The sequence below is a fragment of the Sphaeramia orbicularis genome, chromosome 22 (assembly GCF_902148855.1).
Source record: "Sphaeramia orbicularis chromosome 22, fSphaOr1.1, whole genome shotgun sequence".
Lineage (NCBI taxonomy): Eukaryota > Metazoa > Chordata > Actinopteri > Kurtiformes > Apogonidae > Sphaeramia > Sphaeramia orbicularis.
The window spans coordinates 765512-790002 of NC_043978.1; the positions used below are offsets into that span (position 1 = coordinate 765512).

At 39.9% G+C, this 24491-nt stretch overlaps 1 protein-coding gene across 1 annotated transcript; it reads left to right on the forward strand.

Annotated features, from left to right (window-relative positions):
• LOC115413838 (RNA polymerase II elongation factor ELL-like) lies at positions 1-24099 on the forward strand. Its single transcript, XM_030126952.1, has 4 exons — positions 1-232; positions 20341-20385; positions 20500-20621; positions 24045-24099. The coding sequence occupies exons 1-4, from the start codon at positions 104-106 to the stop codon at positions 24097-24099; spliced, it is 351 nt and encodes a 116-aa protein (XP_029982812.1). The 5' UTR covers positions 1-103.
• The last annotated feature ends 392 nt before the right edge of the window (positions 24100-24491 follow it).

Below are 24491 nucleotides of genomic sequence, written 5' to 3' on the forward strand. Positions count from 1 at the left end.
AGCATTCACGCGGAACCGTCCAGTCTGTTCTTCTCCGCCTCAGCCCGGTTGGGTTCTTTTCTATCGGCTTCGCTCGGTTCCGGTACCGGGGTTCGGATGCAGGATGTGCGCCCTGAAGGAGAGCCAGTGTTACGGACTGTCCGGCGGGAAACCAGGCGGAAACGTCTCCGTGTTTCACGTTAAACTGACTGACAGCGCGGCGCGAGCCATCGGAACCTTTAACGGCGGAAAGGTGGGTCCGGGACGGAACCGGTCCGACTGGTTCCGGGCTGTAGAGGAAGCGGAACCCGGACTGAAACAGGGAGCGGAGGTAGTGAGGTAGTGGGCTGGGGTTCCGGTTCGGCTGTTAGAGCCGAACTTACAAACATGTTGCATAAGACGAATGAGACAATGCGGAAACAGGAGTGTGTGTGTGTGTGTGTGTGTGTGTGTGTGTGTGTGTGTGTGTGTGTGTGTGTGAGAGAGAGAGAGAGGCCCGGTCCGGACAGACTGGTGTGTGTGTGTGTGTGTGTGTGTGTGTGTGTTAGGGTTCTAACTCAGTCATTGGTAAAAGTATCTGTTTTCTGTCTGAGTTTGATTTTTCAGTTTATTTCTGTATTTATTAGAACCAGGGTTCTAAACTCCTGTTCTTTCAGGTTCCACATTCAGTCTGATCTGATGTGCAGTGGACCCAAGCAGTCCAATAAGAACAGAAGAACCCAGAAATAAGGACAACTCACTATTTTTTGTCTTTGTTTTAGCGCAAAACCCCCCCATGAAATTATGAAAACACTTACTTTTATAAACTATCCAAACAAAAAAGATGTGAATAACCTGAAAAAACTGAAATTTCTTCAGAAAAATCAGTGCAGTTTTACCAGTCTTCTGCCTCCACCTCTCATGTGTCCATGTGCATTCTGGATCAGATCTACAAAGACACTAAACACTGAGGAACAGAAGAAAAGAGTTCAAACTGGACTGAATTTAATACAGACATTTCAGGTTCTTCATATTTGTTCAGGTTATTCACATTTTTTTGTAAATGTAAATCTTTTCATAATTTAATGTTATTTGTTGCATTAAAACAAAGACAAATATTTGAAGTTGTCATTATTTATAGGTATAGCATTATATATATATGTATATATGTATGTATGTATATATATATATACATATATATATATATACATGTATGTATGTGTGTATGTATATATGTATGTATATATATACATATGTGTGTATATATATGTGTATATATAGATATAGATAGATATATATATATTTTTTTCACATCAAAACAAGAAGAAAATCTGCAGTCATTCTTTTTTGTCAGTTTTTATGTTCTTATTTGACTGTAGATCAGATTGGTCTGTATGTGGAACCAACACTAAAATGAGTTCCACAGCCTGGACTGTGGAATTTATACACAATTCATCCCATGGGTTGGGTTGGAACCTTTGGAGGGACGCATTTGGCCCCTGGGACGCATGTTTGAGACCCCTGATTTAAACCTTTACTGATAATTAACAAGTAGAAAGATGCGACATTTAACAGAAATAAACATCACCTATAAACTTAAGTTGAGCCTCCTGCAAGCCTCCTGTTTGTGGTTTCAGTCTTCTGACTTTCACCAATCAACTCTTGTACGTGCTTGCACAAAGGGTATCAACAACTTATCCTGTGTTTTTTGGAATCTGATTCAAATAGGGATGTAACGATTACCGGTATAACAATAAACCGTGGTAAAATGGCAGACGGTTAGTATTATCATTAAAATTCAAATTCTCATGATAACTGTGTTTGATTACCACACTCTTCCGGAGAAAACGCCTGTACAAAGATCTGCTTTTATGTCAAATATTTGAGTATAGTTTGAATTTATTCCAATTTTAATTTTCTATACCTAATATTTGGAACCAATATTCACTTTTAAAGTTTGTGAAAAGGTTTGTTAAGCATCTGTGTGTTATTTATGCAATAAAGTATATACATTTTTCAAATAGGATTTTATATATTTTTTGTGTGTTTTCTGTCCTTTTATGTTTTTATAGCAGGTTAAAATGAAAAAATAACAGACAGATGATATAAATGAAGTGCTGAACAGACAGATCCAAACATGGGTATAGTAAACATTTGTTTCTATAGTATATAAAGGCCTAATCAAAAGGACTGAAAAACGGACAAAATAGGCTCAGACCACTAAGGTTTAATATTTGAATGTTTCTGACACAGAACGAACATTGTGACTATTTTTTTTTTTTTTTTTTTTTTTCAAAATACAACTTGGTTAAATTATTTCAGTGTATTAGTACTATTTGAACATTTTGACCACAATTTCAACAATATCGTGATAATAATGATAATCGTGGTCATTTTGGTCACAATAACTGTGATATGAAATTTTCATATGATTACGTCCCTAGATACAAACAATAAACAGGTAAACAGAACAATACAAGAAACAAAAATGATCAAGTATTAACAAAAAAATAACTGATCCAAACAGTTCAAGGGTACGTTTACATTTATGATTTTTTGCTAAAGGTATTTTTTTTTTTACACTTAATTACCGCCACCAAGGAGGTTATGTTTTTGCCAGGGTTTGTTTGTCTGTCTGTCTGTCCGTTAGTGTGCAACATAACTCAAAAAGTTATGGACAGATTTTGATGAAATTTTCAGGGTTTGTTGGAAATGGGATAAGGAAGAAATGATTAAATTTTGGTGGTGATCGGGAGTGGGGGGGCCCACGGGGGGGCCCATTTCCAACAAACCCTGAAAATTTCATCAAAATCTGTCCATAACTTTTTGAGTTATGTTGCACACTAACGGACAGACAGACAGACAAACAAACAAACAAACCCTGGCAAAAACATAACCTCCTTGGCGTGGGGGGGCCCATGGGGGGGGCCACTGATCAGCCTTGGCGGAGGTCTGCACTCTCCGAGTGCTTTTCTAGTTTTTATTAGCCATTTTATCTTTTTTTTTTTTTCAAAACATAGACAAAACAAAACAAACAACAATCGGCATTAAGTATTAGTTAATCCAAAGTACAAATAACGTTTGGCACATGTAACATCCATTAAGCAGTATAAAACAAAACCAAATCTGAGCAGCTGTGTGTGACAGGCCCTGCATTAACTGTCTTTGAAAAAGCTAGCCCATTTTTTCCGCCTTCTACTAAAGCTCATGTTTTATGAACATGTTGAATTCTTTAATTCAGATGTTGGTGTTATGCATCTGCAGACCTTAGCCTTATGAATCTGATATTTACCGTCAGTATAATTAGATTAATTAAGGAAATTAGAGGTTTATTAGAGCATTCAAAGTTAGTTATCATTTCCCTTGGAGATATTGAAATATGTTTATTGGTTTTGTTAAAAATAACTTTCTCCAGTTCCCTCCATCTGTTTTCTGTCCTAAAAGTCTCCAGAAGTTCCTAAATGGCATCATCACCTAATTTGCATAATAGTAAATGTTCATGAAATTGTACTGATCGATGTAGGACAGAGGAATAACATTGAGTTAGAGACAAAAAGTGAGACTAAAAACATCCTAAATCTTCAGATGAACTCTACTCTGTCCATTCTAGTTCAGTTTCATGTCCCCGGTCCAACCGTCCTCCTTTATCTGGGCTTGGGGACCGACTAAAGGGACCTAACACAGACCCTCTGGACCACGTACTGAGGTTAGGGATTGATTTATTGGTTTGGTGGTTGAGTTTTTCTGTTCATTTTCTTCAGTTTGGTTTGGTTTTGAACCTTATGGACTGATTTATATTCAGTGATTAGTTTTAGACAAACGACCACAGGTGTTTTCACCTCAGAGTCTCCAACAGTCTGTAATAACAGCAGAAAAAGCACATGGATTTGGATCAAGAGTCTGTAGAGCAGAGGGGTCAGACTCATTCAGTTCAGTTCCACATTCAGCCTGATTTGATCTGCAGTGGGCCGGACCAGCAAAATAGTAACAGAATAATACATAAGTAATGACAACTGCACACTTTCCTCTATGTACGAAAAAAGTAAAATTATGTGATGAAAATGTTTACATCTACCAAATATCCTTTAAAACAATGTGAATTACATGAACAAACTGAAATTTCTTTGAAAACTAAGTGCAATTTTACCATTATTCTGCCTCAGTTTATCATTTATACATTTACATTATAACATACAGATCACAGTGGATCTACAAATACATAAAACATTTAATAACAGACTGAATATTAGTAAACCTGCACTTCAGACATTTCAAAATGTTCATATTTGTTCAGGTTATTTGCGTTTTTGTGAAATAATAGTTTGTTTTAGTGTAAATGACATGAAAATATTTACATTTACAAAGAGAAAAATTTTAAGTTGTGAGTATTTATTTTTATTATGATAGTATTTGACTGATCTGACCCACTTGAGATGAAACTGGTCTGTATGTGGAACCTGAACTAAAAGGATTCATATCTTCAGTGTAATTTTTGGTTTTCACAGATTCCACTTTCATATGTGGCCCTAAATCCGACCCGGACCGCTTTCATATGTGGTCCTAAATCTGACCCAGACCGCTTTCATATGTGGTCCTAAATCTGACCTGGACCTCTTTCATATGTGGTCCTAAATCTGACCTGGACCTCTTTCATATGTGGTCCTAAATCTGATTCGTATCTGATATTTTCCAATGCGAATTTCGTCTGAATGGCCAGGTCGCATTTATCCGACCTTTACGTTATTGAAATGCGACAAACGTCCCAGTTCTTCATCCTCTGTATTTCCTTCTGTAAACACACTGTGTGTCTGCGTGGTCTCGTATTCCATCAGGACCTCTGTAGTGCATGTGGGTCACTTCAGGACCTCTTTAGTGCATGTGGGTCACTTCAGGGTCACATTCAGTTCAGACTCAAAACTGATAGAAGTCGCATTTAATGTGGAATATGAACGAGCGCAAAAAAAAATCGGATTTCACCCATAAATCTGACTTGTGCATTCGACCTGCTGTGGGCGGAGCTTCAGTTTGTAGCAGCAGACAGACCATGGGTTTACGTGACTGGGACAGGAAATCATTTGGGGTCATTTACATTTTGCCCCCACCCCCCACCCCCACCCCCGATCACCACCAAAATTTAATCATTTCTTCCTTATCCCATTTCCAACAAACCCTGAAAATTTCATCAAAATCTGTCCATAACTTTTTGAGTTATGTTGCACACTAATGGACAGACAAACAGACAGACAGACAGACAAACAAACAAACCCTGGCAAAAACATAACCTCCTTGGCGGAGGTAATTAGATACATTCGTTTCTGGGTGCTGTTAAAAAAAAGTTGATTATTTGATTAGGTAAAAAAACAGTAAAATGTGAAAAAGACAAACAACATGTCCTTTATTCCAGAACCAGAAACAATTACCCCGCAGAGACAAATAATGGTTTTAAATTGAATTGATTTTTTAAATTAGTTGTTAATTTTTCTTTGCAAAGTACAAATACTCACATATGACAAATAAAGTGCCATTATAGAAAGAACAGAAAAGTCTTAGACTACCTTTATCTGTGTTGTTTTTCAAGATTTTTATGAGCATACATATTTATTTCTCATTCTGAAAACAATATAAAATAAAAACAACAACAAAAGAGGCATAAAAGGTGTAACCAAACAAAACAGGATGGTAACATGAAAATAGAAGTCAAACCAATAAAAATAGAAAAAAACAATATAAAGAAGAAACCGGACAAAAATGATGTGAAAGACATAAGTGTCATGACCATACATACAAGAAAATGTAGAAAACGTGCACAGCCTTAAAAAGGGCATAAAAAACAGAAGGGTCAAGTCACACGCATATTGACTTTGAATCAAAAAATTAGAATAGAGATAATGATTTCAAACTTTTTGCAGTTCAATAGTATAACATCTTAAGTTTCTGAATCCATTAAAATTCTTGTCAAAAAAGGATTTTCAAGAAAATTACAGAACTTTTTATATGAACTAAATTCAGCCCCTCGGAAAGTTCTCTAAGAATGAATAAGAACATAACGTGTCATTGCTATAATTTTAAATCTCAATCATACATTTCTATTTTCAATATAATTTTATGACCTTTGATATATCCTTTTATCATGATAAAAGTCATTTTGTCTGAAAAATTGGTGTGAATTGCTTTTTTAAGCATTTCAACATCAGATGGTGCCAGATGGCTATGTAGTGAATTTCAGTTTTCTCAAAAAACATGTTTTTTTTTTTTTTTTTAATCACTAATTAATCAAATGAGCTAAACCAATGGAAATTTCTGAAAGTAAGCATTTAACCCCCTGCTTAAGCATGGCTTCATTGGAATTTAGAATTATTTTGTCACTAATCTAAAAAAAAGATAAATGTGTTATAAAGGTTAAAGTCAGTATTTAGTGTGAACTCTGACCCCAGGACCAGAAGCTGCACCAACAGTTGAAACATGTGACATGAGTTGACTAAAACCTGGTAGAAAACGAATGCAATAAATGTGATATTATCTGAACAAAAGGGTCGTTTGGGGGGGGGGTGTCACAGTGAATATGAGTATGAAGAACTGAGTTTGTTCTGCTGGTGGTCCGTCCCATCCATCCAGACTGGATCTGAACGCAGACACAAACACATGCATGTGTCCTCATTAGGGCTGTTAGAAAATATCGGTTCTGCAATATATCGCGATATTTCATTTCACAATACTGTATCAATATTAAAAAGTACTGTATCGATATTTTTAGGTATTTATTCAAAAGCAGATATTGTGGAGGTTCATTTTTGTTTTGTTTTGTTTTGTTTTTTCTCATATATTATTTATTATTCTTTAACACTCTTTTATTAAATAATGTTAGTTCCTTTGTTGGGATTGAACTCAAATCCTGTTCTGATGTTAGTTCTGAACTAATAGAATCTGAACATTTGAACAGGATCTGAAACTGTGATGTCTGTAAAACAGAATTTCAGTTTGAACACAGTTTGAACATTTTGTGATGTAACATTAGATCCTGTTGGGATCAAATAAAAATGTGTTTAGTATTTGTGCAGATTTCTGGTGTAATTCAATTCTTCAAGGAAATAATCATTTTTAAAAAAAGAAACAAACAAAAAATTGCTTTTTTAACAGTATCATGATATATCATGATTTGTGATATATCATATCGTGATCCTAGTATCGTGATTTGTCTCGTATCATCAGATTCTTGAAAATACACAGCTCTAGTCCTCATTAGAACTTTACAGACAATAAAAGGCTGATGGTATTTATTTCAATAACATTCAGTCACCATGAAGGTGTTGAAGGGTTTATTTGGTTTCCATTTGCACTGATGTCATGACAAATGCTGATGCTGAAAGTTTATCAGTAGAATCTGTTGTATGTAAATGTCCAGTTTATCATTAACATGTTTTTCTTATTCTGATGACATTTCTGCTCACTTCTGTTCTTTTATTTTCTTCACTGGTCTGTTACGATGGGTAAAATGTCCAGATAAAACCTGTAATTTTATGAGAATAAAGTCATAGTTTAAAAAAAAAATCCCTCATAATTTAACAAAAAATAATGTCGTACTTTTATTAGATTAAAGCTGTAATATTACGAAAATAACGTCGTAATTTCAAAACAGGTGGAAAAATATTGTAATTTACAGAATAAAGTCGTACCCACTGGTCTCCAAATGTAGAACTGGGAACATTCTGTGAGGTTCTACTTTCATTTGGGGTTTACGCACAAAGGCCAAATACTGAGCCTATTAGCCCCGCCCACCAAATACTGAGACTATTAGCCCCGCCCACCATCAACACATTAGCATTAGTCGTCCGCTCCAACAGAAGTGAAAGTTGATGCTTCACTTGTTGTGTTCGCTGTAACTGGAAACTGTCATCAATAGGGGTGTGTGTTGGCAAGAATCTGTCGATACGATACAAATCCCAATACTAGGATCACGATACAATATATCACAATGTATCATAATACTGTTAAAAAGGCAATTTTTTTGTTTATTTCTTTTTAAAAATGATTATTTCATTGAAAAATTTAATTACACCTGAAATCTGCACAAATATGAAACACATTTTTATTTGATCCCAACAGGATCTAATGTTCTATCACAAAATGTTCCTGTGTTCAAACTGAAGTTCTGTTTTACAGACATTACAGTTTCAGATCCTGTTCAAATGTTCATATTCTATTAGTTCAGAACTAACATCATATCATTATTTTTGTGCAATCCCAACAAAGGAACTACCATCTGCCTCTCAGACAGTAAAAAGTGCTTTTAGGATGCTTCAAATAACCATTATTTAATAAAACTGTTAAATAATGATAAATAAGATAGAAACAAGAAAGAAAAACAAGAAAGAACCTCCACCATATCTGCATTTGAATAAATACCTAAAAATATTGATACAGTACTTTTTAATATCGATATAGTATCGTGAAATTAAACATCATGATATACTGCAGAACTGATATTTTTTTACACCCCTAGTCATCAACAAGGATTAAAGCTTATGATTTATATAAAATGACTTTTTATCACACTGTTAAGAATTTATTTTCAAAATATTAAGACTTTAATCTCATAAAAGCACAGCATTATTTTCTTTAAATTATGAGGGTTTTTTTTAACTACGACTTTGTTCTCATAATATTATGGTTTTATTTCGATAGTTTCCGACTTTATTCTCGTAGTGACAGGGGTTTTTATTTTCTTACGCGGCCCTAATACGCTGTTGTAGATGATGGATGAGTGAGTTTTAAGTTTGTCTTTAAGTTTTGAGCTTCAGGAATCCTCGGTATTTCTTGAGTAAATGAGGTGAGGAGAAATGAACCATGTGACCCAGTTCATCATAAATGAATCACGTAACAGGAAGTGTGAACCCAAACGCTGTCGTATACACTTCCTGTGTTCTGTAATTCCTAGTAACATGTCTGAAGGTTGTAGGTGACGTGGTTGACAGCCCCTCCCTTTATGATGAAAGGTCCAAACCACAGCGTTGGTGTCAAAAAGAGACGAAAACCCCCGACACAATGCTGAATCAGACATGAAGTATGAACACGTCAGTTTTCTTTTATAGCTTTAATGTGGTTCTCCATCATAGATCTGAAACGATTAATTGACTCAAATCAATTAAAAACAGAACGTACTGTTCACTTTTAATCGACTTCGGCCAAATCTAGAGTCAGATTCAGTTAAAGTTCCTGCCCTAGAATTTAGATCAGATTGTCTTTGTGTCAGACTTATTTCATCCATATTTATATGTGAATGTACTCGGATATTAGAACTGCACAAGGACATGTGACCTGGAAACAGGAAAACCCAAAAAACAAAAATGAACCTCCGCCATATCTGCATTTGAATAAATACCTAAAAATATCAATACAGTACTTTTTAATATCGATACAGTATTGTGAAATGAAATATCGCAATATATTGCAGAACCGATATTTTCCAACAGCCCTCCATCTGACAGTATCTGCATGGAGCTGTCAGACTCACTAACAGGTGGACTCTCCAAAGGCTGTCCACCATCAGCACTCACTTCTTCTGCTTTCCATCTGTGCTTCAACAGCGTCACGTCTCATGTCTCTTGTGAAGTGAATTGCGGCCCGTGTGCGATGGCAGGTGTTTATCTGGTTTATTGTCATGTGACAGCAGGTCAGAGCGACCTCAGCCGAGCCTCCATCACATCCATCTGATCCAGGAGTACAGGGGAGGGTTAAATGAGGAACAGACTTCCACTGACACATTCTGATTTGAGCTCAACATCTGAATGAAAGTGTGACTGTGGAGGCCGATGACAGCGGACTGACTGGTACTGTCCCTGTACGTGATGAGGCTCCTATTAAACCAGGGCTCTCAAACTCATTTTCTTTCAGGTTCCACATTCAGCCTGATTTGATCTTGTTATGGAAATGTTCAACTGATAACCCACACACAAAGAGGAGGAGAGAAAGTTAGAGTTAAAATAAATAAATGCATTTATTGAGAAGTCAGTCACAGAGAAACTCTGTAAGTGAAGTCTGATTAAACAAGAGAAAACTAAAGATTATATAGAACCAAATCCAACCCCCTCAAACTATGATGTCATTCCTTACGTACATCGTACCACCCCATACTACTCCTTCTCTGCTCCGTGAAGAGGTCATGATGACCTCTCCACTCTAACCTTGCTTGGATCCAATCTGGAGTGCAGGCGCCATTCTCTATCTACACATTCAGACATTTAGGTGTTTGGGTTTTAACTCAAGGCAAGAACTCCGTTCCTGGGTTGGGGGTGTTACAGAGTGGTAAACATCACACATAATGAATAATGACTCAGCATTAAAAGAAGATGTACTAACAGTATAAAATATAAAGAGTATAAAATATAAAAAGTAAATTTTTCCACCACATTTCCTCCCTTTTGATTATTCAACCGAATCAATCATGCAAAAACATAAAATTTACGTACGAGTATCAATAAATGATTATAAATGATTATCAACCCAAAGACAACCTAATTAAGCCATATTTCTCCAGATATTCTCCAGATAAATTATATGTAGCCAAATTTCCAGACTTTGTGTCTTTTTTCTTTTTAGATCAGGTTTGACATTGGAGGACAAATAGCAAAATACTATGAAAAAAAATACTATAAACATCCACCCATGATCTATCTGCTTTTGGACATCAGTCAGAACAGTAATTTCCAGCTTCACAATTTTTGTTCATTTGACAGGATTACACGTTGCTTTCTTCATACACCATCAAATCATCATCAAGATCATCTAAGTCATCAAAATCATAATTATCATCATCATCATCAATCACTTCATGCTATACCATACTAAAAGTACCAATCACACTGCTAATCATTGAACGTATTATTGGAATGATGCAACAGGATAATCCGAGGAGTAATACAAACACACCAAAAATCACAGCAATAATTTTCATCAACATTGCCTTCCATCCCCCAGACAGCAGCCAGCCCCAAAAATCCCAGCCTGTTGTAGTGTATGCAGTGTTTTCCTCATGTAGGACTCGTCTAGGGTGATCAAACTGATTGTGGAAACATCAGGTACATAGGTACAACACTGGTCGCCAATAAGATGACAGACACCTCCCTTTTCAGCCAATAGGAGATCTAAAGCTGCCCTATTCTGTAATGCGACAGTGCGGAGAGCTTTCATCTCACTGGTCATTAAACCCCTGTTCAACAGACGCAGTGAGATTCTCTAGCTCCACAGAAAGTTCTTCTATGTACCAAGCTAAACAATCAGGGCCGTACATGGGAATAATACTGATTTCAAACTTATGGCCACCTGAAATCCGATCCCGTTTTACACGGGTGTGAGGCGGTGACATAACTGGGCTGATGGTCAATTTGGAGGTAGCTGGAACCAAATAAGAGAGGTGACATGTACCTGCCCATCATGCTGGGAAATACAAATAAGAGTGTTGACCACACGTCCACACCATATCTGTAGGACAGCCATACCCATAATCAGAAGGAGTTAGAGCTACGGTGGCATTATATGTGGTAGTAACATTAAAAATAAAATAAAATAAAAAGATGAGGTCTTAGCATCATAATGTGTCAGTGGGGATGGTGTACCTAGTAATGCCGTGAGATTGTAAAGGACTATAACTGGAGAAAAGTAAATTTATCAGCCCTTTTTTCACAATTTGCTAACCCGCATGCTACCTAGAGAGTAATGTTACACCCAGATGTGTGTCCCAAATTATACCGTGTGTGTTCTGTGACTGGGGAATGGAAGCAAAACTGTGGAGTGAAAAAAAGATTAGACAGATCTCTGAGCCGAAAACCAACATTTTTCTGTACCATAGTAATATTAGTGTCTCTAGAGAAATTTCTTGGATTTCTGAAGGAAGGTCACGTTGGGTCTCAACCCCAGCCAGGGGTACGCCGTGACAGACGGCCACTGTCCATTTTATCATTGTCAATAGTGTGTGATTGATCGAGAGAGGATAAGGAGCGAACAGAGTATCTTCATGTGAGCTGTGTGGCATCAAACTACACACATAGCATGACTGATTAGTGACACGTCGTGTCAGATCACGTGTCACTCGCCACCATGTGTTATCGCTAGTCGTGGTGATCAATGAGGTGGAGGTCACGTCCGTGACGTCCCCGAAGCTCCTCTGACCCTAGCTGTCCTCCGACAGACCAGGGCGCAAACAGGAATGTGATGCGGTGGTGAAGGATCAGATACCTGATAGAATGTGTCCATGTACCACATGTACAGGCACAGGAGGGTGATGCAGATGACAGCTGACCCTTTGATCACCTCCATCGTCGTCGAATCAGTGTATGTGTGGGGCAGGGGGTCTTCAGTCACTCGCCAGTGACCAGGCAAAGGATAAGTGTATATGAGACGTCACTGGGGTCGTTACCACCGCTAGGTTTCAACCAGTGAGTCTTGTGAGTGTAGGTGCGTGATACAGCTGTGTCCAGCTCCGGTGTCCAGTCTACGCTGTCGATCGATGCTCCGGCCCGTCCTCGGCTGCAGCAGTTGGCGGTTCTCCCAGAAACCGCTTACAGTGGATCGCGTGGATCCACATGGCACGTTCAGCAACCTTGACCACTGTGTGCGTCGTCAGGAGCACCTGGAAAGGGCCTCACCACCTGCGCTGTTTCCAGTGCTTTCGTCTGAAGTCCCGAACCAGGATCCAATCCCCCGGCTGCAGCGGATGGAGCAGCCCCTCTGCAGGAACCGGTAATGCTGATTTCACCAGTACCTGTACTCGAAATAGTTCAGAGGAGAGTTTTCTACACTAAGACACCATGTCATGCTCCAACAATGATGTCAACCCGGTTAGTTGGGGGGCCTGGAGACCTGTATATGGGGTCTCCCAAACATAATCTCAAAAGGACTCAGCCCACTTCGACTCCTACGTCTCATTCTCATTTGCATGAGAACCAGAGGTAGGGCCTTGACCCAGTTAAGACCTGTTTCCTCACAACATTTAGCCAGTTTTGATTTTAGGGTGCTATTTTCCCTTTCAATAGCCCCCCCCTGATTGTGGATGGTATGCACAGTGTGTTTTGAGGTCAAAACCTAGCATTTCCCCTAACTCAGTTAGTGCTGTGTTCACAAAGTGGGACCCATCGTCTAATGAGATCCTCTTTGGGATCCCCCAACAAAACAAAACAAAATTTCAGTTACCAAAGCCTTAGCCACTGCAGAGCTGTCTGCATGCTTTGCAGGAAAACATTTATCTAACATTCCTCCCTTAGACACATGATCTACGCCATGTGTCAGCTTAGCAAACCAGGGGAAGAAATGTTTGGGCAGACAAGGTCGTCCATCAGCTGCCTCAAGTGAAACAAAAGACACAAGCCTGTGAAGGACAACAAAGGAGAAGGTCATCAACATACTGTAAAGGAGCAACACCTGGTGGGAGGTCAAGGTGGGACAGCGAGTTGGCCAAAATCGAATTGTAAATGGTTGGGGCCTCGCAATACCCCTGAGACATGCGCGTCCATGTGTACATTTTGTTTCTGAACTGAAACGCGAACCAATATTGGCTATCTGCATGCACGGGAACAGATGTGAACGCGTTCGAAAGGTCAATGACAGAAAAGTGAGATGCAGACGGCGGAATTTGTGATAAAATCGTGTGTGGATTTGGGACCGTGGGTATGCGTGGAACCACGGCTTTGTTTACCGCCTGTAGGTCTTGAATAAACCTCCATGTGTCTGGGTCAGGAGGGGTTCGCACTTTTTTCCACAGGAAAAATTGGGGTCCTGACCGGTGAATCAGGACATGGAACTATAATTCCCACATTCAAATAAGCTTAGAACTCGGACTGTTTTTGACATGGCCTGTAATCAGATCGCGGGGTAATGATGACCAGTGGGCAGTTCCGGACGAGACCCACATCATGTGGACCAGTAGCCCAGACACCAGGTGGGATATCAGCCAGTTTGGGTGGCACGGAGACGGGTGAGAGGCCTGTGGGAGATGTAGACATACAGGTCAGCGCTTCATCATTTAACAACTGTACAGTTTTCTGACAGTGAAACACTGATATCATGCTCTGTCTGTATACCCCCATTCGGGGAGCGAACATGATGGCAGGGTCAGAGGTGGGACACAAATCTGACACCTGCAAGGCCTTTTCCACAAACGGGCCCACGTCTTTCCAATCTGCATGGCATGGTTTGGAAAGAGCAACATGCGTGGTGCAGCACCAAGCCTGTAAAAAGAATGTTGATTATCAGTCAGTGACACAGACAATGCCCAAAAAAATATGAATCCCAAAACATGTAACCAGTTGTGAGCTTATCAGACTGTGTGAAAAAACTTTTCCTCATATGTGGGGTCAGGGCCTCCAGGACTGAAATGAGAAGCACACTATAAATCATTTGGGGGTGAGACATAAGCGCCAGGCTGAAGTCTGCTGTCACTTAGCTCGACCCATTTTTCTGTAATTTGGGGGGAACAGACTTTCCAGTGGTATACAGAATCTGGTCACCCAGCAGCATACCTAACCATTGTGTGTGCGTACACACAATGTGAGTGGAGATCTGTGCCTGCGACTGTGTTTTGTTGAGTTATCGTTAACCCCTCTGGACACGATTCAAGTTTTACCCCCAATTTGCACATCAAATCCCGCCCACACAAATTAATGGGACAGACGGGTGCGAGTAAAAAAAGAATGTTAGAAAGTACATTCTTGTGAAACACATGTCAACGGAACAGTAAAGCTCTCTCTGTCCTGTTTACCACCAGCCGACACAGAAATAATAGTTTTTCCACTCAACTTTAGTGTAGGTGTTAAGTCTACATGTCTGATCACAGAGTATGTAGCTCCACTATCTACTAAAAACAATAACTTAAACCTGCTTATAGTAAGATCAACCACAGGGAGCTTCTGATAGGAGTCAGTACACAGCTGAGCGTGTGTGTGTGTGTGTGTGTGTGTGTGTCACCTCCTCCTCCCTTGGGCAGTGCAGCAGAAGCTGTAGTGGGTGTGGAATCCGTGTCTGGAGACCCGCCCTCCAGGGCCGCGAGCCAATCCCCTGCCCCGTTCCCTCCACGTGGCTGTCTCCGCCCCGCCTTCTCTGTGGGCAGTCCCTTTTCCCATGTCCTGGTTGGCCACAGAGGTGGCCCACCCCTTCACATGTCGGACCACCCCTTTCCGGGTGTAGGTGGGCCTCGAGTGTTCTCCGGTCCCCGCCCACGCTGTTCCCCGGGGGGGGGGGGGTCGGGCGGACCAGTCCGGAGTGTCTGATGAAAGTGACCCCTGCCCTGCGTCTGGAATCTTCCACTGTCTCCTCAGGCCTGTTTCAGGTTTGTCCATGCAGACAGACAGCCTCAGGTGGGAAAAAACGTCCGGCAGAGGCTAGGGGTCATCTGTGCAGCCAGAAGCCGCCTGAGTTCGGACCCAGTGGGTCTGTGTTCATTGCAGAAAGTCCCTCGGATGGATCAGGTAGATGTTTCAGTGAATGTCCATGCCCTGAACACCACAACAGGACCGTCTGGTCCGCTGACTTCCACCATGGGCATTTGTGCAGCTGTGCCAGAAGTCAGTCCTCCCCCCTGCCTGCAGCATCAGCAGCAGGGGTGGAGTCGGGTTGTGTGGAGTCCGGCTCCGGTGGTGGAGAAGGCCGGGGGTCAGCAGACCTGGGGGGGCCTGCTGGGGGCCCGTTGACGTTTGGCCGGTTCTGGAATTACGGCTGAGTGTTTCGGGAGGGGGGGCGGGTTCTCGCGGCGTCTTTGTGGGCAGGCGTCCAGACCCGGACACCAACTTCGCTGCCTGCACAGAAACACAAGGGGGGGGCATATGGTATATGGTAAAGTGGCGGAGCTCAAGCTCCTTGACAATCGAAAATATAACTGTTTAATCTGTATAATCTGTTTTATATCTGTTTTTATAACCAGCAGCATAATTTACCAGATCTTACAGACGTAGCACAGACGTCGCACAAAAATACAAGGGAAGTATAAAGTTATGAATGAAAAGAAGTGGTTTAAATATTCTAACAAATTAGGCATAAAGGGAAAAAAACACAGCTAGATGGTGTCATCTATGGTTACACATGCCTCAGTTTGTTTTTGCTTCATTCACCACATCTCAAAACATTTGTTACAAGGTTCCTATTGTTTAAATTCCCTGACCTTGTTTTTTCTCTCTTTGCCTCCCTTTAACTCATTCAGTTTTTGCACACCCAAAGTTGGCATTTTAGAAAAAATACCCATGTTTACCCAATAATCAGCACATTCAAGCACAATTTCCCCATATTTTCTTTTTACCCATGGGTTTTGGAATAGGGGCCTCTCTTTCCACACCCCCGTCACTGTGCCCCGGCCGGTTTCCCATTTTTACACTTAGAACGTCTTCTAAGTGGTTTTTGTTCCTTGGCGAACAAAATACTAAAAAACCCTGATTTTTCTTTTCAGTTGTCAGCGAAAAAATCACCTAAAACGCTTTCAAGTTTGTTATAAACTTTACTCTACTGTATTTACATACAGTAGCAACCTTATACGATTTTTCTTTTTGGTTGAAGGCAGGCGAAAAAATCTCCCAAAAACGCCTGTACTCTATTGCATTTGCATACACTAGCAACCTTATACGATTTTCTTTTTGGTTGAAGGCGAAAAAATCTCCCAAAAACGCCTGTACTCTATTGTATTTGCATACAATAGCAACCCTATACGATTTTCTTTTTGGTTGAAGGCGAAAAAATCTCACAAAAACGCCTGTACTCTATTGTATTTGCATACAATAGCAACCCGACTCAGGTCTATATATATATATATATACTTATTCTTATTTTTTATTTATTATTTTTTTATTTTTCATTTTTATTTTATTTTATTTTTTTATTTTTTTATATATATATAAACCCGAATCGCACGCCACTATTGTTTCAGTGACGTGCCCAGTGACGTGAGTTTGGAACACAGAGAGTAAAAGCCCCAACACCCCAAACTGTAACTTTCTCACCGTGTGTGGCGTTGAACTCAGTTCCGATTCCAGTGGTGAGACGGGCGGGGCTCGGGGCCGGTCCCCCGTCTGCGGTGTCGTTTTACCACGGGGCTACAGCCGCTTTTTGGCCCGTAGGATGATCAGTCCACCAACCTCCGTTCCCCGCCCGACAGCACACATGGAACCCTGCCGACAACGCCAATTTGTTATGGAAATGTTCAACTGATAACCCACACACAAAGAGGAGGAGAGAAAGTTAGAGTTAAAATAAATAAATGCATTTATTGAGAAGTCAGTCACAGAGAAACTCTGTAAGTGAAGTCTGATTAAACAAGAGAAAACTAAAGATTATATAGAACCAAATCCAACCCCCTCAAACTATGATGTCATTCCTTACGTACATCGTACCACCCCATACTACTCCTTCTCTGCTCCGTGAAGAGGTCATGATGACCTCTCCACTCTAACCTTGCTTGGATCCAATCTGGAGTGCAGGCGCCATTCTCTATCTACACATTCAGACATTTAGGTGTTTGGGTTTTAACTCAAGGCAAGAACTCCGTTCCTGGGTTGGGGGTGTTACAGAGTGGTAAACATCACACATAATGAATAATGACTCAGCATTAAAAGAAGATGTACTAACAGTATAAAATATAAAGAGTATAAAATATAAAAAGTAAATTTTTCCACCACAATCTGCAGTGGATCAGACCAATAAAATAATTACATAATAACTGATAAATAACAACAACTACAAATTTTTGTGTTTGTTTTAGTGCAAAAAGACCCCATTAAATTATAAAAATACTTACTTTTATAAACTATCCAAACAAAAAAGATGTGAATAACCTGAAAAAAATGAAGTTTCTTAAGAAAAATTAGTGCAATTTTAACAATATTCTGCCTCAACTTATCATTTCTACATGTGCATTATGGATCAGATCTACAAAGACACTAAACACTGAGGAACAGGCAGAAAAGAGTTAAAACTGTGCTTAATTTTTCTTTCGACATTTCAGGTTGTTCATATTTGTTCAGGTTATTCACATTTTATTGTTACGGAACAGCTTGTGAATGTAAATATTTTCATAATAAGTGGGTCACTTCAGGACCTCTTTAGTGCATGTGGGTCACTTCAGGGTCACATTCAGTTCAGACTCAAAACTGATAGAAGTCGCATTTAATGCGGAATATGAACCAACACACAAACAAATCAGATTTCACCCAAAAATCCGAGTTCTCCATTAAGACCTGCTGTGGGTGGAGTCTTCTGTTCTGTCGCTGCTTGGTCTGCAGGTCTTCCCCGCAGACACGAACATCAGCAAATGGTCAACATTTCTGGAGTTGAGAGGGGAATATATACAGAAACAAAAACCTGGAAAAGAATCCAAAACTTCAGCTTCTGATGACAGTGAACCGAACCAACGCCTTGATGTGATTTCAGTTTGAGTTTCACAACCAAACTTCAGCAACATGAATAAAGCCAAAACACTTGCACGCAGCATCCGACTGCTTTCTGAGTCACACTTAAAGATGTCATCTGAAGCTTCATCATGGTTGAAAATTCCTTCTGTGCCGTTTTATAAACTCTATAAATAATTCCCTTCATGATGGGAATGCTTATATTCAGAGGTGTTATGGTTTTTGGGTTGTCTGTATATGAACGTTGAGAAAATTTCACCAGGATTTCATTGGGACTCAAGGTTAAACTGAACTGATTCTGACAATCAAAGCTAAGTTCTGTAGTTGGGTTGTGTAGATTTTTCTTCTGACATCAACAAAAAGCTCAAATTGGATTTCCCAACTAATGATCTGGTTGGAACTGCATCAGTAAATGTCAAATTTGGCCAAAAAAAAAACCAAGTAGCATAATGAGTTGGTCTGTGGCATTGAACAGACCTGACAGCGATAAACAGCAGAGATCAGGATGCAGATGTAGAAAATGTGCATCTAGAACAGTTCCATAGAGTTTTGTGAACGTGCATGTCTTTTTTTTTTTGTTTGTTTTTTAGTTTTTTTAATCTTAAAACTGGAAATGAGAACCAGGAAATACCATTAGTTTTCTATTTCAAAGGTTGTTGTTTTGTTTTTTTTTTATGTGGTCTGGTTCATTCTGTCGTTTGTTTGCTGAGTGGAGAGGATATGGAGTCTGAACACTTACAAACACAAATGGAACCCACCTTTCCTTCAACTATTTAAAGGTTAAACTAAATTAACCTGCTACTAATGGGACAGTGTTAGTAACTGAAGGAATGCATGAACAGTTTATCTTTACAATTCACACTGATGCTGTTTGTTAATTTATGAAACGCTCACAGACTCACATGTCATAATTGTTCGATAGTTATTAAGTATATGGACGCACAATAATTATCAGCACCGATAATTATTGGACCAATATTGAAAAAATGACGTCATTCCAATAATTCTGATAATTAAAGATTTCACTGATAAATCCAGCCCATAATAATAAATCTAAATTGCTTAGATTTGGTGCATTTCACGAGTACATGGTGCACGTTATTGCCTTGGCAACCACCATAAAAACCATGAAGAATCAGACTCAGAGGTGTGGATCAGTCCATTGTTTGTCAGTCAGAGGGTTTTCAGTTCCTTCCTCTGCTCCAGCTGTCAGACCCAGAGGAAGATCCAGAGGTGGTTTGGTCTGTTTTGTTCTGACAGCAGCAGAAGAAGGACATTCAAAAACACTGAACGACAAAACAGATGAACGGAGCTGAATGCCCAGAACAGTGACCAATCAGCACCAAAGGAGGTGTGGACATCTGTAGCCACGCCCACTTTCACCTCTGCTAAAATCCCACCCCCAGTTTAATGGCTGCTGTCCACGTTCAGCCTCGTCCTCTCATATGGACACATTATAGAGAAAAAGATGAACGGAGCTGAATGTGTGAAAACGGCAACAGTCGATCATCACCAAATTCAGTCTGTGACATAAACAGAACTGAAAACCCTTGGACTATTATCCATTTGAAGCAGACAGAGGCTTTAGGTTCTGGAGAAGCCTTTAATGGACTATTAAGAGTTTAACACTGACTGGAAAGAAGAAGAAAACAACTGGAAGAATGGAAACTGTTGGGGTTTGGGATCGGTATGTTGGTTACGAGAAGCAGGAAGTTATCGGTATCGGTTGTAAAAAACTAATGGTGCATCCCTAATGAAGTAGAATAAAGAAGCCATGTGAGTCCACGTACACAGTGATTTATCAATAAGGAAACTGCAACAGGAAAGTCATATCTGATGGAAACGACACTAAAGCACCACTATGTGAAGAACTGCAGAAACAAACATATTTTATGAAGTGAAAATGTGCATGAATTCACGTTTTGTTTTGCTGATCTGACAAATCTGTGAAACATTTGTGTGTGAAGCTGAGTGGACTGATGTTGTGTTGTTTGTGTGTTTTCAGGGCAGCTCCTCCCATCCCACCATCTGCTTCAGCGGAAACCAAGGGGTGAAAACCACTGCTCTGCTTCTTTTACATTCACTCAATGTTTTTTTTTCTCACCTCTCTATTACAAATGAAAAGATCAAATCTCACTTTCCTCTGTTTTCTCTCACTTCACAGAGAATCACTATCCCTCATTCAGACAGTACAGACGAAGTGAGAATATTCACCTTTGATGTGAAAAATATTGCCCAAGACAATCCACACGGAAGTTTCGAGGTTGTCCAACAGCACACCACAAGGTGAGACAAAAGGCATCCCATAATTATGTTGACAGAAAGGGTATGTCCCCCAGATCCCCCAGTCCTCTGCTATATATAACTCTATCCATGATAACTGTTACACAATCGATATGAACTCAGTTTGAGCTCCATGGACCTGATAGTGTCACAATAATGAACCCATTTAACCCTAAACTCCACCTGGTGAATGAACATGAGCCCATATGAACTCTAGATGGTAGACAGAACATGGACATGTGGAAGAACATCAATATGAACCCATTTTTATCTCAATCGGCCAATTATTGACGATTTAAAAAAGCTTCAACTAAAACTTTCAGCTACAGCGCCCCCATGTGGATGACTTCAATACTGATAGATAAGCTCCAATCCATAGGGTTCTTCCACTGGGGGTTCACTATGTTGGTTATGGAGGAGAAGAAATCCAACCAAATCTGACGGAGTTATCGACAAAACACCAAGGAGATCCGATGAAATAAACTCCTGATCCAAATTTTAAGACCAGTTGAAAAATTGCATGAATTTCTGTTTTTCACTGTTAGATCTTCAGAAGGCTCTAAGCAAGGTTATTATCGTTCACGAAAACAAACGAAATGATGAAAACTAGAATTGAAAAAACATTTTCGTTAACTGAAATAATGAAAAACTATAATTAAAAGAAAAAATGATAACTAACTGAAAGTGTATTGTGTGTTTACAAAACTAACTAAAATGGATTAAAATTATGGATAAAATTCCCTTTGTTTTCATCTTTTGTCAATGGTGGATTGATGTGAAATCGATTTATTTCACTTGAGCAGTTTTAGCTAGCGGCACCATACGACACTTTTTGCTCCGTCACTTGTGGTTTCCAGTCGTCTTCTGGTCCCCACTCTACCTGGAAACATGGAGACTAAAGTTGGGAGAAAGCAGCAGAGTCCTGTCTGGGATTTATTTGAATACGACGACAGAGAAGAAGAGAAAAGAGACGACTAAACTAAAACTAAACTAAAACTAAGCATTTAGAAAAAAAGCAAAACTATTAAAAACTCGCAAACCTTCTCAAAAAACTAATTAAAACTAACTGAATTAGAGAAAAAAAAAGTCAAAACTAACTAAAACTATAATGAAAAATCCAAAACTATTATAACCTTGGTTCTAAGTAGAGTTTGAAAATGCAAAAAGAAGAAATGGGAGTGAGACAAAAAAAAAATGGAAAGCAACAATTAAACTGAAGTAGTCTGTTCACCAGCCCATCCAAAGTGTAAGAGCCCAGCCTTTAACAGACCAAATGTGAGCATAATGTGGGTTCAGTGTCCTTTGGTGTCAGGTGTTCCCACTGTCAGGACCTCCTGATGGAAAAGGAGCCAAAGCTTTGTCTGTTTGAGCGCACCATCAGTGCTGAGGTTGGACGCACTAACAGTCAGGTTGAATCCACTGTCTGAAACTGATGTCCATTTTTGTTCACTTCCTTTCCATTCATCCCCAAATGTCCTCAGTTGGATTTAAATCAGGGGAACGTGCAGGATGGTCCAACAGAGTGGTGTTGTTCCTCTATAACACAGGTGTCAAACATGCGTACCGGGGCCAAATCTGGCCCGCTAAAGGGTCCAATCCGACCCCTGGGATGAATTTGTAAAATGTAAAAATTACACTGAAGATATGAACAATCAATGGTGTAAAAATAATTTTATTCAGGGTCCATACAGACACATACACATTAATTAGATCTCAACTGGGTCAGACCAGAAAAATACTAATATCATAACAACCTATAAATAATGACAATTCCAATTTTTTTTTGTTTTAGTATAAAAAAGTCAAATTACATGAAAACGTTTACATTAACAAACTATCCTTTTACAAAAAGATGTGAATTACCTGAACAACTATGAACAACCTGAAATGTCTTGAGAAAAGTAAATGCAATTTTATCAGTATTATACTTGTTACTAAATGTTTTGTGTATTTGTAATTGTAATGTAAGTTGTAATGCATATGTGTAAATGATAAACTGAGGCAAAATATTACTAAAACTGCACTTGTTTTTCTTAAAGGCGGCCATACACTGTGCGATTATTTCGATCGTTGCACGCAGCTCCATCTCAAACATCTCAAAAGTCGTACAGTCAGACTCACGATTCATGTTCTCACACTGCACGGACCGACGCTCGTATGCGACCTGACTGCTCACACTGTAGGACCATACACCACAGGACGCACGACACGTTTGAGTGTTGTATCCGGAAATACAACGTTAAAATACCAAGGAATCCGTAAAAGTGCATAGACGATTGTGTATTGGCGTGAGTCACGAAATGGTAGTGCTAAACAAAAACCAACGAGCTGCTTTGGTAATATGTGCCATTATCTGTGAGGAATCAAAAAAGAAGAAAAGACAACGATGTGTTCGGTGCAGGAATTGGTTGTCCAGACGTGGACAGTATGGGCTGTCATCCTACAGCAGGAACTAGAGGTAAGCTGCAAAAGCTAAACTGCACTAGGACAATAGCCAGCTACTGTTAGCTTGTACGCTACTGTACCCGTCTGTGTTCGCACATGCACAGTGTGAATTTGAGGCACATCGGTTCGTGGCACTGCTTTGACAGTACTATACACTCACGAGGAGCGAGCAGGATTTCAAACAGCTCCGTTTTCCTTGCGAACACACGATTGCTGGTCGTGAGGTGGTCGTGAGGGTGCTAATCGCTTCTCTTTACCCCATGTACACTGCACCAAGCCACGACACACGATTAGAGGCACATCGGGCCCGATCCCAGAAAGAGTCGCACGAGTGAGAAATCGTCTCTAAACTCGCACAGTGTAAGGCTGCCTTAAGACATTTCAAGTTCATGTTATTCAGATTTTTAAGGAATTGCTGTAGATGTAAACATTATCATAATCTAATTTAACTTTTTTCACTGGTATTATTCTACTGGTCTGGCCCACTTGAGATCATATTGGGATGAATGTGGAACTGAACTAAAATGAGTCTGACACCCCTGCCCTAGAAGAAGTCCTTTGTCAGGCATTGGGCATTTGTTTCCATTACAAACATTTAAAGGGTTAAAAATCTGACCGTTATTAAGTATTTGGTATTTGTGTTTATGGCTGAAGTTGATGAAATACAAAAAAATGAAAAAAAAGTTCAAAACAAACTGTTTGAAAAACATTTGGACTTTACCACGGCACTGAGCAGATTAAGCTCTTTTAGTGGTTGAAGTGGGCGGGTCTTTTAGTGGGTGGGACATCCGGAGGGTTAATTAAGACGGGCACATGAGGAGTAAAGGTAAACTACAGATTAGACCAGAGCCATGAAAACCATGTAAACATTCATGTAACTAAAGCCTGGACCTCAGTGAAGTAAACTGCACTGGAACAGAAGAGCTGTGGGAGATCTCCATGTGTACTCACTGACCCCCCCACCCCCTCACCCCCCCACAGCGCTACAGAGGAGTTGTCATGTCTCGGGGTGATTCAGAAGGAAGATGAACGGTGAACGCAACCGATGACTCGTACGATAAGGCGATCCAGAGCATGGCCCAGGCTGAGGAGGAGACGCGCAGCCGGGGGGCCATCGTCATCAAACATGGAGGCCGATACCAGGGTAAGAGCAGAACGCACGCCGTTATCGGCACAGTTACACAACACATCAGTCCAACGGGGGGAGGAAGAAGACTGGCCTAAAGACACGTTTGTACTGAGCTGTGAATAGAAAACACACTGGCAGCCATCTTGCATTGGTTGCCGTAGCAACTTGCGTGGACATAGACTTCCTCGTCTGCTGCTCTAGTAAACCTGCACCTGCATCAACTCACACACCAGTCGCTTTTACATTCACACTCGAACTGCACCAATGTAACTTACACACAAAATTTTGCCAAATGGAAA

What these genes read in the sequence shown, in the direction of transcription:
- LOC115413838 (XM_030126952.1), top strand. Translation starts at nt 104, where the DNA reads ATGTGCGCCCTGAAGGAGAGCCAGTGTTACGGACTGTCCGGCGGGAAA. An exon ending in GAACCTTTAACGGCGGAAAG is followed by an intron (nt 233 to 20,340) that starts GTGGGTCCGGGA and finishes GTGTGTTTTCAG; the next exon opens with GGCAGCTCCTCCCATCCCAC. An exon ending in GCTTCAGCGGAAACCAAGGG is followed by an intron (nt 20,386 to 20,499) that starts GTGAAAACCACT and finishes CTCACTTCACAG; the next exon opens with AGAATCACTATCCCTCATTC.